We start from the raw sequence: 17,231 nt of genomic DNA on the forward strand, positions 1-17,231 counted from the left end.
AAAATCTAAAACATTTGCATCACACCATTGTTGGAACTGGTTGATAGTAGTTTAGAGCATTTTCTCAGAGCTGGAGGTGTCCACCACAATCACTGTGTCATCGGAATACTAAATAAAAGTTTTCTCAGGGCATTTATTGGTGTTTTAACCAGGAATTTATGTAACAGTCTCTACTGTAATGACTAGCTGCTTTTTACCGTACCTCATTATTCCCCTAAATTTTGGAAGCTTGCTTTTAGTTCCTGTGCTCCATGGTTTCAGGTCTGTGTGCTCTCTCTCCACAGTATGCCATGTTCCTGTCTCTGGTGTTCCTGGCAGAGCTGGTGGCTGGCATTTCTGGCTTTGTGTTTCGTCATGAAGTGAGTGCACCCACCCGACGCCACACATACAGACACATTATCCACCAGGAGAGACCACCTGGCTCACCTTAGCAACAGTTTCTTATAGCATGTGCGGCAGACACACATGCAACTTAATGTTGGCTTTAAGAATGTGAGAACAGTGTGTGATGACCTGTGTGTATGTTTGTTATGCACGTGTGTGTGTATGTGTGTGTGTGTGTGACTGTCTCCACAGATAAAGGGCACCTTCCTGAGGACGTACAATGACGCAGTGCAGAACTATGATGCCCAGGACGAGAGGAGCCAGGCTGTGGACAACGTTCAACGCAGTGTAAGTCCTACAGAGAGAGAGAGAGAGAGAGAGAGAGAGAGTGAGAGAGAGAGAGAGAGAGAGAGAGAGAGAGAGAGAGAGAGAGAGAGAGAGAGAGAGAGAGAGAGAGAGAGAGAGAGAGAGAGAGAGAGAGAGAGAGAGAGAGAGAGAGAGAGAGAGAGAGAGAGAGAGAGCGAGAGAGAGAGAGAGATTCTGTCCAGCACAATGTGTCACACAGAGAAAGATGTTCAGCTCACACCACTGGAGACTCATTGACCTCACTTTCTCACTCTTCCTGAACTTCCCATGTGAAAATCTCTCACAGAAGACATTACTGACAAGCCCTGATATATACAGTATATTTCCTGGTGAAAGGTGTCTTTAAATCTCTCTCTCTGTCTCAGTTGCGTTGCTGTGGAGTGCTGAACTACACCAGCTGGTACACTAGCATCTACTTCCCTTCTAACGGCTTCCCAGTGAGCTGCTGTGCCAACCTGTCTGACTGCAACCCCCAGGACCTCCGCAATGCCACCATCGGCCCCACCAAGTTGCACCAGCAGGTCAGTGAGAGCGCCAAACGGGGTGGTGCCCGTCCACACATCACACCCAATTCCCCCTACTGTCCCTGCACTCCTGTGATGACCCAGTGCATGGAGCACTGGGCCATGTGCTAGTCAGAGGTTAGACAGCAGGTCAAATGTAGAGTGTCTCAGAGGGGGAATGCTGACCTAGGAACAGTTTAGCCTTTTAGCTTATTATGAATACACACAAGATATGGACAGTGGAAACTAATCCTAGATCCTAAATCCTCCTCCTCTGAGCTTTATCAATCCAAATCCAGAAGCCCATCCTCAGCTCTTGCTGAAATAAACGCAAAGCTTCTGTCCACTTGTTTGACTCTCACATGTTAATGGTCTTGTGTCTGAACATTGACAGCTACAGAAAGCAGAGAACAGGGAACAGTGAGACTGTACTATCAGCAAGGAAAGTCCTGATTACTTTTCACATGGACTGCAGCAGGCCATAGACCCTTATCTACCACTAGCTTTAAGCCTTATTTGTCAATTTCCCATGCTTGAGAATTGAGATTTTTCACTTAGAAATGTTATTTTTTCTAGATTCATTGTTATTTTAGATGTATTCATCTTCTTTGCATGAATATGTTTGATGCTTGCATACATTTGGTTAGGCCAGGTATCAGCTCAACATGAAATATAATTTCTTTGAAAAATATATGATGATTAGTTTTCCTTGAGTGGGAATGTGTGTATTATTTTGTTCTACCTCTCCAAGGCAATTAATACTGTAAAACAAACTGTCTACCACATGATTAGAAATACATATAATACAAAAATATTTACTGTAGAACTAAATAAATGCATGCAAGTAGGGATACCTCAGAATTAACAGAAATAAAGGTTATACATTGAAATTCAATTGATGAATTTAAAAATACAATTTGTTCATTCATGAATTGACTGAATTTAAATGGAATTGACCCCATGTGAATTGACTCTGATGTGAATTGAATTAAAGGCACACTATGCAGGATTTTTAGCATTGCTGTGGTCCTGTGTTTACTATCAAAGAATTATCCTCCTCTGTCCTCAACCCTGCCCACTCAACTTGTTGAGGGCAAGAAACACCCTTGAGTGCACCAAGTGCTTTTTTTCATCCTCATGTGAACTTCAGCCATTAAAGAAAAGTAATTTTAAGGTTGACTCTGGTTTTTGAACAAACCCTGTAGCTTGTCGAAGTGCTGCTTCATCTCTACCATTGCAGGAACTTGCTAGCTACGAACACTGCTAAAATCTGATCCCACCCTACAGGCTCTGTAGCCACACCCACCCCTCTCCACACAGAAAAGAGCATCACACACAGAAACATTCCAAACACATCTTAGAAGAATAAATACAGGCAGAGGTGTGCAAAGACAGATGATGCCAGTGCAGCATAGACATGACTGAACATGGTTATCTTATATTTTCTAGGTAAAAATCCTGCATTGTGTGCCTTTAGGGGAATTTGGGCTGATTTAAGGGAAGAATTTAATTGAAGGAATGTGTGTGAGAGGAATATTAAATTGAAATTGAGTTTGCTAGATTGATCTGAATTTGCAAAATGAACTTTCCAATTCAGTTCAATTGTTGTGGAAAATGAATTTAATTAAGAGAATTTAAAGGTATAAGTGAACTGGAATAGAATTACTGAAATTGAACTCAGCTGTGGTTAGTGCTATGATAGCTGAACACTACCTCTGTCCCTCTGCAACAGGGCTGCTATGAGCTGGTGACTTCCTTCATTGAGACCAACATGGGCATAATCGCCGGTGTGGCATTTGGGATTGCTTTTTCACAGGTAAAATTACAGCTACCTCCTCGATGTTCATTGTCTTTTTCCTTTTTAGATTTAGGCATTTTGCAAGATGCTCGTGTCCAGAGGGACTTCCTAAAGTGCATGACTAAAGGTTTAGGCAGTGGACCTAATGCCATCAGTGCCTCAATCAATCACACAGTCAGTATATAAACCTACAACATAATGTTATGTACCATGGTAAATGCAAGAAGGTATAATGTTCAAAATATAGTGTTTGATGTGACATGTGTAGGGGTAGTAAAACCATAAGAAAGGTTTGAGAAATTCAGCATTAGTTGAGCCAAGAGGAAGTGTAAGCAGAAGTGTTTTCAGTCTGTGGAGGAGAAGAAACAAGTGACTGAAGAGACATGACTGAGGGGACAGGACCCTTTAGGGAAGGGGATGGCGAGGTGACCCCAGGACAGAGTTGGGTGATCTGGCAGGAGTGTAAGGCTTAGTGGGTGCAGTTCCTCTTCCTGGTAAAGGTAGTCAAAGGTGCGGACGGGTCAAGTTTTGTAAACGGGCCTGTGAGACATTTATGCTGGTGCGTGAGGAGGGCCTGTTGGGAAGGATTTCAGCTGATCGATTGGCGTAGGATCATTCGTGGAAATTACATTCTGTCGGTGCAATCACTGATCATCGATTCCCAGATAGGTATCAGCTGTGGTATTGATCAGGGATCAGTGATCATTTACAGAATATGCACTCCATGTGACTGACATGGTCAGCTCAAACTCTGTGGACGAGTATAATTTGAGATGTGATCTTGAGATGTGACCACAGAGAAGCTTCGACAAATCTCGGAGCAAACGCAAGTCATCGCCAATGAGAGAAGAAAGATGGCCGAAAAGAAGATGTACTCTGCGTGGGCTTTGCTCAGCTCAACGAAATGATAAATTATTTCCGTTTAACCTCAGTTGGTGCCACACAAACTTGCCAGAGAGGTTCCTGGGCGATATTTCGAGCAGCCGATTCAGGACGTCTCGCTGTACTTCCCTGTATCCGTTTGGGTGGGGGCCCACCCAGGGTACATCAGAGGCCCGGTGTGAACTCACATCCATCACATCCGGTCAGGCGGCACGTCACTCGAGCTTATGGGAATCTTACACATCAGCCGGCTGACGCCCTGCGCCCCAGATCTTATATACGGATTGGTGTGATTGAAACATACACCCCTCCTTCTCTCTCTCCCTCCATCCCTCCCTCCCTCTCTTCGTATTTCCTTCCTCTCTTCATCCCCTCTCCATAGCGCACTCCCCTGCCTCCCTCCCTCTCTCATACTCTCCCTCTCCCTCGCTCCCTCCCTCTCTCTCTTTCTCCCTCTCTCTCTCTGTCTACCTCTCTCTCATTCTCCCTCTCTCTCTTTCTCCCTCTCTCTCTCTGCCTACCTCTCTCTCATTCTCCCTCTCTCTCTTTCTCCCTCTCTCTCTGTCTACCTCTCTCTCATTCTCCCTCTCTCCCTCTCTCTCTCTCTCTCTCTCTCTGTCTCTGCCTCTCTCTCTCTCTCTGCCCCTCCCCTCTCTGATTAGAACAGTGCGTTTCTGGGCGAGCGGCGGTCTTTCCCTCCTCACACAGCTCGGGCACGCTCCATTACTCCACGGGCGCCGTGGCGACCCCCTCCATTACGCTTAATGGGGCCGTGGGGCCGTTAGGAGTCACGTGACCCTCGCGGCTGCCACTCCGCTGGGGTTCCCGGCCATTAATTGAACTGTAAATGTTATCAGGAATAAAAGGCAGCGCAGATCAATGGCACCCATTAACGCCGGCCCCGTCCTAATGCGTCTAATCCCTCTTCACGGTGCGTGACAGGTGCCCGCTCCTGCAGGACAGAGGGTCGGGGGCCGGGGGGGGGGGGGGGGGGGGGGGGGGGGGGCGGCCTGGGGGGGTTGGGACTTCAGGACGGTCCTCCTTCTGTTTTAATTAAAAAAGATGTCAGAGGAATTAATCTTACCCACCAGCCAACCCACACCCGCTGGCGTGTAATACAAGGTGTCTACAGCTGACGGAGGGGAAAAACCCAATCATTTTAATTAGAGCCAGTTGATTTAATTGCCATTTTCTTAGGATAAATCGAAGCTTTTGTAATTAGAAAAAGCCCGCCCCCGCCCCCTCCTCCGAACGCTGCGTTCTTTAATAGCCTCCGCCGCTGTTTGTTTAACGCGCTGGAGTTCAACGCGCACCGCCGGCGGAGGGGCGTTGGCGCTGATTGGAACCCTGGGGGGTCCTGCGGCAGCCAGAGAAGTGTGAGGTCAGCAGGGCTGCAGGCATGCCTGTGCTGCTGCCTGCTGTAAAATCCCTCTCTCTCTCTCTCTCTTTCGCCCTCTCTCTCTCTTTCCCTGCGTTAGGGGATGATTAGTGTTCGGAGGGATGGCCCCGGAGTGCCTTTTGGGTGAAATATGTATGCAAAATTTGATGCACAATGCTAATGCGTTTCAGAAGACTTCACGCGTTAATGATGCAATTTGCAACATGGTCAATGATGGGAATGTTTAAAATCCTTATCAGAATCTGATACGGGTGGTTTGATAATTCGTGGTTTTGGTTTTCTAAATCTGCTTTAATTGTTTTAATGTATTTATTGAACATTTTTTTAATGAATTGTGTCAGTTCTGGTTTTCCCTGTTAAATATAGCTGTCGTGGGTTAATGGTAAAACATATTAGTAATGTTTAAATAAAGGCATGTGAAGTATCTCTTCCTCTCCCCCCTCTCCTTCTCCCCCCCTCCCTTTCCCTCCATCTCTCCTTTGTGTAGCTGATTGGCATGTTGCTGGCCTGCTGTCTGTCGCGGTTCATCACTGCTAATCAGTATGAGATGGTGTAACAGTTAGGCTGTGGGTGAGTATAAACTCTTCTCTCACTCTCTCTCACTGGTGCTGCCTCTCCACTCCTCGGGGTTAGGGCTGAGAAAGCACCGCACTTAACGAGCAGCCGAGTTTAAGTAACGCCAAGGTTTATCACATGCGTACAGCTTCCTACTCAAACAGATTCAGAGTGCACTCATATACATTCCCATTACATTCATACAAATTTCCACTACATTCATACAGATTTTCACTGCATTCATACAGATTCCCACTACATTCATACAGATTTTCACTGCATTCATACAGATTCCCACTACATTCATACAGATTCCCCACTACCTTCATACAAATTCCCAATACACTCATACAAATTCCTACTGCACTCCTACAGATTCCCTCTACATTCATAAAGTTTCCCACTGCACTCATACAGATTCCCACTAGATTCATACAAATTCCTACTGCACTCCCACAGATCCCCTCTGTATTCATAAAGATTCCCACTGCGTGCATTCAGATTCCCTGTCCCTCATTCGAACTGCACTCATACTGAACTCCACTGCACTGATGTGTTGTCGCAGGTTGCTCTCACTTGTACGTTCTTACTGCCATTCATACACTGATCCTTCAGACAGAGAAAACAGAGCTCAGAATAAACAGAAAGAACAGAGAGATCAGAGAAAAAGCAAAGCCAACAGAGAGGGAGAGAGAAAGAAAGGAGAGAGAAAGAGAGCAGTGGGGAGAGAGAGAGAGCAGGGTGAAAGTGAGAACAATGAAGCTGCCACACATGTCTCTGATATGGAAATAAAGCCTGTGATATGGAGAGAGGAAAACACCATCAGACTAGTGATTAATTATTGAGGCGGCCTGCTGTCTGAGCAGCAGAGCACTGAGTGCATGTATGTGTGTGCGTGTGTGTGTGTGTGTATGTGTGCATGTGTGTGGCGCTTCCATTAATGTGCGTATGTGTACACAACCCGTGTGTGTGCACACTTGTGTTCTGTGTGTGTGTGTGTGTGTGGTGCTTTCATTAATGTGTGTATGTGTACCCCCGTGTGTGTGCGCACTTGTGTTCTGTGTGTGTGTGTGTGTGTGGTGCTTTCATTAATGTGTGTATGTGTACCCCTGTGTGTGTGTGCACTTGTGTTCTGTGTGTGTGTGTGTGTGTGTGTGTGTGTGTATGGTGCTTTCATTAATGTGTGTATGTGTACCCCCGTGTGTGTGTGCACTTGTGTTTTGTGTGTGTGTGTGAGTGTGTGTGTGTTCCTTGCCTCTGTGCGCGCGTGTGTGTGCGTCTGATAACCACAGAGCTGCTCAGTTATCACACGCTCGCACCTTCCCAGCAGTCTCTCTAATTGCCAGGCCCTGACAGCGCTGCTCGGGATTATAAATAATGCTGTTTGCTTCTCAATTAACTCCCCGATTTATTGCGTTCCGTCTGCGCGGGCTGCCTGCTACGATAATGCGCTAAAGCGGCGAGCCTCGATCCCCGTTTCCATGACCATCCTGGTGGGCGGGGTCTCCATCCAGGGAGCTCGCAGAATGGAGAGGTCTCCATTGGTCCGGTGGGGGTCAGGAGGAAACAGGGGCGGGGAGTTCGTACCCAGCTGAAACGCAGAGCTGCGCGCGGTTACAGTTTGGCAGAGACGCGATTCCGGCAGCCGCGTGTCCCTCCCGTGATCTGAGTCATTTAGAAGGCGCTTAATGGTCGCGTGCGGAAGATGCCAGAGAGGTGCGCCATCTTAGAGCCAGTGCAGCTGCAGCATATCTCCAGCTGCAGTGGAAAGATCTGAATTAAAATGTCTGAGAAGGAGCAGGTACAGATATGGGGGGGAGGGGGTAGGTTTTTACATTTTCATTACCAGTGCACTCTCAGAAATAAAGGTACACAAGGGTACAAATTCTGTACAAGTACAAAACTGTACCTCTAAAGGTACTAGTGACAAGCGATTGTACCTTTCTGGGTACTGAATGGTACCTTTTTTTCTGGTAAAGGTACAGCTATACCTTCAAGGGGTACTGCCACAGTGACAAGCGATTGTACCTTTCCAGGTACTGAATGGTACCTTTTTTTCTGAGAGTGTGGGCTATAGAAGATATTTCTGGATGACATCACCTAGGTGCACAGCTTGCACAAATGTCAAGCAGCTATTTTCCCACGCAATATATAACTGAATATATAGAATAGTTTACCCGGTTATTTCTTGGAAGCTGAGACCCTTGAGTGTTCAAGATTGCAGCTGATACATTTCTAGATAGATAATAAACAGTTAAGTTTTCACTGTTAATTCAGCTTAAGCAGTGTTTGTATGAGTCCACAAGGAATAAATTGTAAAAAAAAATAGTTGATTCATCACTAACCTTTTTGCTGAGTGTGCAAAATACTTTTTTGAGCAGAGTTGAGCCTGTTCCTGTCTGTGGTCATGTATGATGGTAGTTGGTATGTTGACAGGCACTCTACACAGTGGGTATGATATCAGCACACAGTCCTTGCATACTGTAGATACCATACTGTGTTTTGCCTGGGCATCCACCTGTGTGCTGTGGTGTGCAACATACACATGCACATGCGCACACACACGCACATGCACACACGCACACATACACACACGCACACACATGCACACGCACACACACACACACACACACACAGGTACACAGGTACACACGCACACACACACACGCACACACACACACACACACACACACACACACACACAAACAGAAGTACACACTCTCTCAAGAAATAGCCCTACACATGTCAGGCTGTTAGTCATTATGTGATCCTGTATATTACTGCCTTTCAGGGTGATGAAGAGGAAGCATACGTCACCTTTGAAGACCGTTGGGAGGACAGATACTCCCAGAATGCTAGCACACTCCATTCTATTTCTTTTATCTTGTTCTCTTTTGCTAACTCTCTGTATCTCTCTATCCCCTTCTCCCTCTCCTCCCCCTCTCCCTGCCTTTCTCTTTCCATCTATCCCTCTCCCTTGTAAATTATTGTAGTGCATCATTCCTTAACATGTGGTTGTGCCATGAAAACAAGCTTTCTTTCAGGATCTTCAGAGGAATGAAATGAAAAGATGAGCGCAGCCACTTCTTGCAGACAATGGCCTCGTTTCCATTTTCAGCGTACATGGATGTGCATGTAGCACGGGCACTCTAAACACAAACATTTCATCTACAAGCATTAACCATATTTCTAAGACACATTGAAAAAACTCAACAAAATAAAACTAAAAGTGGCTTTAATATGTTTGCTTCCCATCTTTGCAAACCCTATTTAAATAAACATGGTGATATATTTATATATATATATAGATACTTGAAAATGTAAAAGAATAAACTCATTTTAAAGACATGACATTTGAAGGGAATAGTAGTCCTGGATGTAAAATTACAGCCTTCTTTTTTTCTCTTTTTGACATGTATTGCCTCTGCTTTTTGCTGCTGCGGTATAAGGATTATATTTTCAGCACCCAGTTTCAGCATTAATACTGCTCAAAAAGAACCGTGCCAGTTGCTTTAAGTAGATGTGTTTGTGTTGCTTTTTTAAAACTGATTTTTGTGTTCAGTTGGGTCCGATACTCAGTGAGTCCTGTGACCTGCCCCATTCCCTCTATATGTGTACATGTATTTTATTTCGTTTTTTTAATGAGATATCTTTGGGATTAGACTCAGTCTTAATTAAAAACCTGTAATTCTTCAGTCTTGCACATTTCCAGTGCGCATACACATGCATATACAGTGCATACACGGATCACGCATTACACACAAAAATCACTCATGCGCACACACAGACAGCTTAACTCTACCCTCTAACTCTGTGGTTAGAGGCCTGACACTTCTATACACTATAACACTCAGATACATTTAACTACGCTATCCTCTTTTCATTGTACACCCCAACCCCGTGTATATTGTATATTACTGCAATCCGCATAGCATTCTGTTAACAGCATAATTTCCACGCTCTGGTTTTGATTAGAGACAATTTTATCCACAGGATCTACTGAGAGAAGACATCAGGTTATTTGTACAGGTGTACATGGAGCAAAAGGGGGAGACCCCAGAGAGAGAGCGACAGAGAGAGAGAGGGAGAGAGGGAGAGAGAGAGGGGTAGAAACCTGAGTGAGAAAAAAAGAAAGAGAGAGAGGGAGCGGCTGAGAGAGAGAGAGAGAGAACTGCTCTCGTAGTTATCATTGAAATCATTCGTTCCAATGGGGGGCGACTGGGCACAGGAGGGTCTTTAACACCATAATCAGCGTCAGCTTTGACGAGGAGACCAGGAATGGCCCCTCCCAGTATCACCGCTTGGATTCGAATGCAAATGTCTCTCATCCATGATTGGTACGGCCCCTGGGAAGCGGTGTGCGCGTGCCAGGCACCTTGCCCAGAACGAGAAATCCCATTTCTTTACTTTCTGAAAGGAGTTACTCTGCAGTTAGAGAGCTCCAGGAAGGCCATGCCCTCGGCACGGACTGCACCAGGCAGTGCGTCGCGCCTCAGAAACGCCTCGTTATGCAGTGTTGCGACAGTCTGGCGAGCAAGAAACACACCTGATCCAAATTTGTTTTCCCTCTTGGCGTGAAGTCCAATCCTGGCTAAATTACAGAACCCGTAACAGGACAGAGTGCCGCCACCCGCTATACGTATCACAAACAGTAACGTCAGTCATATTCCACAGTGGATGTGGGACTGGCAGGACGTCTTACTTGGGTATGTGTGGTCACTTTGTGTCCACTTAAAGGGAGAGAGCTGATCCCGGTGCAAGAAACACGATTTTCCATCATGCATTGCTGCTTTTTTTTAAAAAAATACAGAGCCTAATCACTAAAGTGAAATCTCTGAGATTAATTTATTGTTTCAATTCTGAATAATTTCACTCCATCCTACCTGCAATGTGGAATGCAGCCGTCATTAGGGAACCCTGCATCTAAGGGGGAAAAAAATCACTTAACTCAAGAAATGGTGGGAAAAAATGGCGCATGAAGGATCTCCAATGAAGACTGCTTTTTATTTATTTTTAATTATTAAAAATTCTTGAAGAGAACCTTCGAAGTGTCAGCATTACTTAATATCAGTAGGGCGAGACACCAACTTGGTAGGATGGGGAAGGGCGGAGCGGGGTGGGTCTGTGACTTGAGCGACGGGGCCAAAAGGGGAGGGCTTTAGTGGGCTGGGGCAGAGTGGGCAGAGTTCACTGAGGTCACCGAACATTGTAACTTATTTAATAATACTGTGATGTGCGTAACTCAGGCTGGGGGATTCAGCATACAGCCCTTTGTATCTCTGTGTATGTGTTTATTGCCTTGTTTTTGAAACTTGTCACAGCAGACTCTGCAGCCCCATCTGTGTAGGTGGATCAGTATTACTAGTAAGTCTATTAAAAACATATTGTAGAGAATAGATACATTTCACACAATTCCAAAGGTGGAAAAGCAGAATATTAAGACTTTGTATAGACTTTTTAAAACTGTCATCACCAGCTAGCATGCCAACAAAGTATGTTGATGTTGTGAACAGTTGTGATCTCTGTATTAATAAATGTTCATTACAAATTTTTCTATTGGTCTGTCTTTGATTGGTGCATTCTGTGAATGATATGGGTCTGCCACATTCCTATGGCAAAACAGTGACACCATAATCTATCTTAATACAATAGAGACGAGACCGCAGTGTGCATACTGCTGTGCAAATGGTCTGATGTGTTAAATAAGGTATTTGGCAGATGTGACTTTGAAAAAGAAGGGGTAAAATGTTTAGAGAAATGTTCTGATGGACCATGTTTTACTCTGATAGATACTGGACTCATAGAGCCCTATTTTCCCTGAATCAGTGTTGCATGGCATATGGGCGTGGTCAGCGGAGCGGTGCGTGGGTACACTGGGCGTAGCGAGTGAATGTTTGTGTTTCCGTGGCCAAAGGTGAGGAGCGCACAGCTCAAAGCACAGGTGGAAAATGGGCTGGATTATACTCAATATATTATCAGTGGGTGTGATGCAGCTAGATTTATTAATAGCCGATCACATTACCTCTTTTTATATTCCCTTTAAGAGCCGTGCGCATTGCGCAGGACGTACTGCCAATTTCCATAGTCTACAACTGCAATGGAGGACGAGGATAAGGACGTACTAATGAGCTGTTTCTCATAGGACATCCTTTTGCGACGGGATGTCAGTTGGACTGTCACTATTTTCACAAACAGTTTGAACAAATCCTATAAATAAGAAATTTGTTGAAATTTGTTCAAATTTCCTTTCACCAGAAATTTAATAAAACAAACTAAATTATGGGCCAGTTAAATTTCCCATTAAACCTATAGCTAAATAGCTTAAACATACTATGCTATAACTAATAATCAAACGAAACCAGGGAAGCCCGCAACAATGCCAATGATCACATTCACAACAGGAAAATCACTCGGTTTGACCTGGTGCTCAAACAGAAGAAAAACTATAAGGCACGATTCCATCAATAATTCACAACAGTGGCATGACTTAAACTTAACTGAACTGGGCATACATTGCAAGTGGCTTTCTCCTTGGTTATTATTTTGTCTCCACGGATAGCATGACACACACATTTGAACCTTATTTTAAGGCTACCTGATGATATACTCGCTTTGATATTGAGCACTCCCAGATAATGTTCAATTAGTTTGAGAGGAGATAACTGATGCAGATAATGCATGTAGCTTCCATATACAGTACAGGCAAAAATTATGGAAACACTGTGTCGTTACGTTGTTTTAAAACTTTTATCTGAGCTCATTCTTCTGTTGTTGTTCCTCTGAGCCATTTTCACCAGCAAAACAGTTAATCTTTTTGACCACGAGTGATAATGATATTCTGTGAGCATCAGTAATTTGAAATAATGTATACAAGCCAAAAAATGGTTTCCTGTATTTGCAGGAATATTATCATTTTACAGAATGTAGAAAAATACTGGGCAAAGAAATACATTTTCAAGCTGATTATAAAATTTCCAACAGTAAGATACATTCGACTGCTCAATTATATTTGTATAGGATAATACATATAGGAAGGTGTATGATTATTACCTGTAGGCCTACACACTTAACACAAATGCTAATCATTTCTTCATTTTTGTTTTATGTTGATGCCAAAAAGAGAAATTGTTGCAAAATATTGATGATCAAACTGGTTTATAAATGCAGTCTATCTATAATGTGTACCAGTACTGTAGCTATAATTTTAACTACAGTCAATTAAAATGAAAAGATTGTTCAAGTTGCATTTATTGTTATTCTTCTGATTACATATGGGTGTAAGAAAAAGGTACAAACTAAACTAACTAAATAGGTACAGTACCCCAAGGGGACCAGAGTATAAGAACAGCCATAAACAATTAAAAACAGGAATAAATGCAGGAATTACAATTATTTAAAAAAAAAACAAATATAGACAATGAACAATAAATATAAGTACTACACATTTTTCCTGCATATGGGATTTATATTAAAGTAAACCTGGACAGAATACGATCCATGAAAACCGTTGATTGGCTTTTCAGCAGGCTATGAGCACGCATTGCATGGTGAAGCCCCGAAGATAGCAACCCGCCATATGCTGGGCTGCGCCACACAACGTGGTCTGAGCAGGCGGGAAGAGAGGACGCAAATCGCAGACTAGGCGGACACCAAAATTGCAATGAGCTGAGCGAAAAACGCAGCGACCTGCTCGATCTTGACTGACACACCCCCAGAGGCTCTCCTCCCACTTTGGCACAGGAAGAGTCACAAGCGTGTCAAAATCCATGAACGAAAATACCATTGTGCCCAGTGAAACGGCTCGCAAAACGCCATCCCCTGGCCGGAAAATAGCGCCCATAAACTTTGAGTTCAATTTACGCAAGGTGTGACTTTGGCACTACTTTGTTATGACACTCCAAGGCGTGAAGAAAGGTGAATAAACATATAAAAAGAAAGTTTCTTGCAAACTTTGGTGATGAAAAACAGAATTTGTTGATAAAACCAATGGGTTTTGGCAAGACGCCAGGTTGAACACTGCAGAAGGCATTTTGCTGAAACGAGATGGTTTTATCCTTAAATTCTTCACTTTCTTCACTTGAGTGGAATTATTCCCCAACATTTAACTATGTATGAATACTACACGGTATTATTTTTTGAGGGTCAGTTTCCAGATTTCAGAAAACAGAATTATATTTCTGTCTACTAAAAGTTCAAGGACGCAAATTTGGTGTGCAAACTTGAATTCTCTAAAATCACTGTCATGTAAATAATAAAATAAAGCAATTGCTGAATAATAATAATAATTATTATTATTATTATTATTATACAGCATGTTTCATGTCAATAATTCAAAGTGTGAAATAAAACTGTTCAATACTATAAATGAACACAACATTAAACAGGGCTTTACCATTACAGTCATTGTCTCTTCACAATTAAACTATACTGTGGATCTCACCAAAACAAATGATTTGCTGACTCAAATGATGAGCAGGGTTTGATTTGGGATCTTTTATTTTCATAACCATAGAAATTATTTTATTTTTCAGAGTAAAATAATAATTAAAACAGTTTTACATCCCAGGAAAAGAGATTAGATTAATTATACGTGCCAGATTATTTATATAATTATTGCAGTACATATTCTTCTTCTTGTTTAGAAAGGTTTTGTACAGCTGCATTCATTTCAAAGTAATTATTTCTGCAGTGTCTGCATTTTGTCTCCAGAGATATCAATGATCAATGGCTTGTTTAATTGACTAGTTTGCAATAAAACATGTTCCTGTGTTTATTTATGATTCTTCCAGACGAAACCACAGAGGAAACCCAGGGGGAACTGTAGAAGGTTCACACTCATCTTTAACTTTATTTTAACTTCAAAGTTAAACCTTTTTTTTTTTTTACTTTTGTTCCTGCATCAATTTTCAGGGACAAGCTTCAAGTGGACTGCTTAGAAAAAGGAGCAGTGATTGGTTTCCCTTGCAGAGAATGCCCATGTTAGAATTGTAGGAAGGATGGTGCAGTATTAATTCAACTGGTTATTCCAAATTTTGGAATGAATTGTTTTTATTTTTTTATTTTTTTGGCGCTGAACATGTCCTATTCCCACTCTAATTTGGAATGTCTGAGTGTTTGCAACTGCAGCTAGGTTCTGATCTCTCTCTCTCTTACGGACGCACACACATATGCGCACACACACGCATGTACAGGGTATATATACAGGTAAGTTTACACTGATTCAGAAATGTACCAATTGATAGTTTTGATCACAATGAATTCACATCCCAGCCACAGGACAGTGGACTCCATTGAATCTTATTCAGGTATATTTTCCTTGTCACAGTCACCCAAGACTTGCTTTTGTGGGGTTTTCAAGCTAGGGTCTGCTGTAAAGCATACTGTGACAATATTTTTATGAACAAATAAATAATGAATAAATAAATAAAATACAATTTATTTTTTATTTGATGTATTAATACCCGTCCCCATAGCCTTAAAAGCATCACTAAAAATTGCCTTACTAACAACAATCCTGCTAAGTTTGTAAGCTCCTTTTTGTAACCTGGTTTGTGCAATAGGGCTGAGTTTGACTGTGTTACATATAGCAGCCAAATCATAAAACCAAACTTTAGTGTTGTGTTAACAGTCCCCTTGGAGAGCTGTGGGTCTGTTTTAAGAAATCTTTCAGTGGAAAAGTTGAAGCAAGAAATGCAGGTGTAAAAGAAGAGCATGTTGTCCACCACTTGAATGTGTTATTTCTAGAGTACAGCACTTGAGAGACTGTGAGTCCATGGGGAGGTCACAGAAAATAATTCACATTGCAAATTATCTAGTGGTTAGGTGGACCCCTGCAGAATTCAAGTATATTTGGTACATTGTTGTGAAAAAAATAAGAGAAACAGATGCCTTGAGAATAGCAGGGGTTTGCCGAATGCTGGTCAATTCAGGAGAGAGGCATGGAATTTGCAGTTCCAGGACTACGGTATTGATTAGATAATTGTGAAGAAACTTTGGAAACACTATCAGAGAGCTGAATATGAGCAATGACTATCATGCAGATACATCTGGAAACACATGTGGACATGATTGCACACACGCGTGCACTCTGTAGGGGAAAGCAAGGCAATGAAACGGAAATAATGTTGCTTTCATTAACTAAAGGTTCAAATGTTCTGAACATTGGTTGAAGGAAAAATTTGAGGGTTGTTAAATTCACAGTTTCCAAAATAATAATTATGTAAGATCTAAGGCGATTCTTTGTACATTATTTAGAATTCATTCTACATGCAAAGCCTAAGGTAATAATGCCGGGGAAACGAATTTCTCCGAAAGCAATCAAGGGGCGTTGACTTTCTGCGGAATGTGAGCCAGAAATTCAACCTCGTTCGAAGTTTCTTCTATCAGCACTAGATGGCAGTAATATATCAATGAAAAACGTAAGGTACATCGCACCAGATACGCTGCGAGTGTCGCTTCCAGTACGCTTGGATCCGCAACCTTGCAACGCGGTCGTAATGATAGATGTAACGTTAATGGCACTCGTTTTAGCCCATATTAATCAATACCACGCTATGTATATTGAATCATGACATATTTAAATATATATGCCTGCTAATAGATTGGAAAACATATAAATCGTTATGAATAGCAATTGAATAGCCAATTACGTGGTAATACTGCCATTTGCAATTTACTGCAAATAATTAGTTCACAGTTAACGAGATACTATCCCTATTTTTTAAGTGCACTTAGGCTATCGATAATTGTGGGATATAACGTAGGTAGAGACTGGGTAAATGGGGAGCTATGAAAAAGTGACGGCTGGTCTTGGCCTTTCTGATGAGCTGGGGTGCTGGGACAGTGTTAATCAGTTTGAACCGCAGCGTGAGCGCAAAGATACCAGGTAACCTAGACTACGCCTCTCCCCTCCCTTTGATTTCTCCCTCTTGACATACCCGTGGGAGCTCGCGCTAGAAATCCGGAGAATAAATTGAAAGAGACTTTGCCCCGAATTCAGGCTACGTGGGTTTCACGAAGTTGCGGCTCCTACATCGAAACTACGAGCAAAGTAGGCTATTAACACTTACAACGGGACTTCTCTCTCGAATAAACGACCAACAATCCCCTTCCCCGACTCTCCGAACTAGGCTACTTGGTAGATTCCCATGAGAAATGTTCAGAGCCGTTTTTCTTCATTATCCATACGAGAACCAACTGAATATCATTGACTTAATCATCGCCAGGCTATGCAGAATATAATAATGCATGTGCGCAAAGCTAGACCAAATGGTTTCGGACAATTTGGCGTAGGAAATAAAAAAAGGTGAAAACGATCCCTTTCCCAGAAAGCATTAAATTATTGTATTATGCATATAGCTAGATTATAGCTCACATTAAGCCCAATTAACTGAAAAGGATGAGG

At 42.7% G+C, this 17,231-nt stretch overlaps 1 protein-coding gene across 1 annotated transcript in view; it reads left to right on the forward strand.

Moving 5' to 3' along the window:
* Window positions 1–11,379, forward strand: part of tspan7b (tetraspanin 7b) — a 51,224-nt gene extending 39,845 nt beyond the window's left edge. The window contains exons 3-8 of the mRNA XM_035407980.1: window positions 285–359; window positions 577–672; window positions 1,056–1,211; window positions 2,926–3,009; window positions 5,760–5,842; window positions 8,619–11,379. Coding sequence (XP_035263871.1) covers window positions 285–359; window positions 577–672; window positions 1,056–1,211; window positions 2,926–3,009; window positions 5,760–5,828 — 480 coding nt within the window. The 3' untranslated portion in view covers window positions 5,829–5,842; window positions 8,619–11,379. The remainder of the gene's footprint in view (window positions 1–284; window positions 360–576; window positions 673–1,055; window positions 1,212–2,925; window positions 3,010–5,759; window positions 5,843–8,618) is intronic.
* Window positions 11,380–17,231: the final 5,852 nt, after the last annotated feature.

The sequence above is a fragment of the Anguilla anguilla genome, chromosome 3, assembly GCF_013347855.1.
Source record: "Anguilla anguilla isolate fAngAng1 chromosome 3, fAngAng1.pri, whole genome shotgun sequence".
Taxonomy (NCBI): Eukaryota; Metazoa; Chordata; class Actinopteri; order Anguilliformes; family Anguillidae; genus Anguilla; species Anguilla anguilla.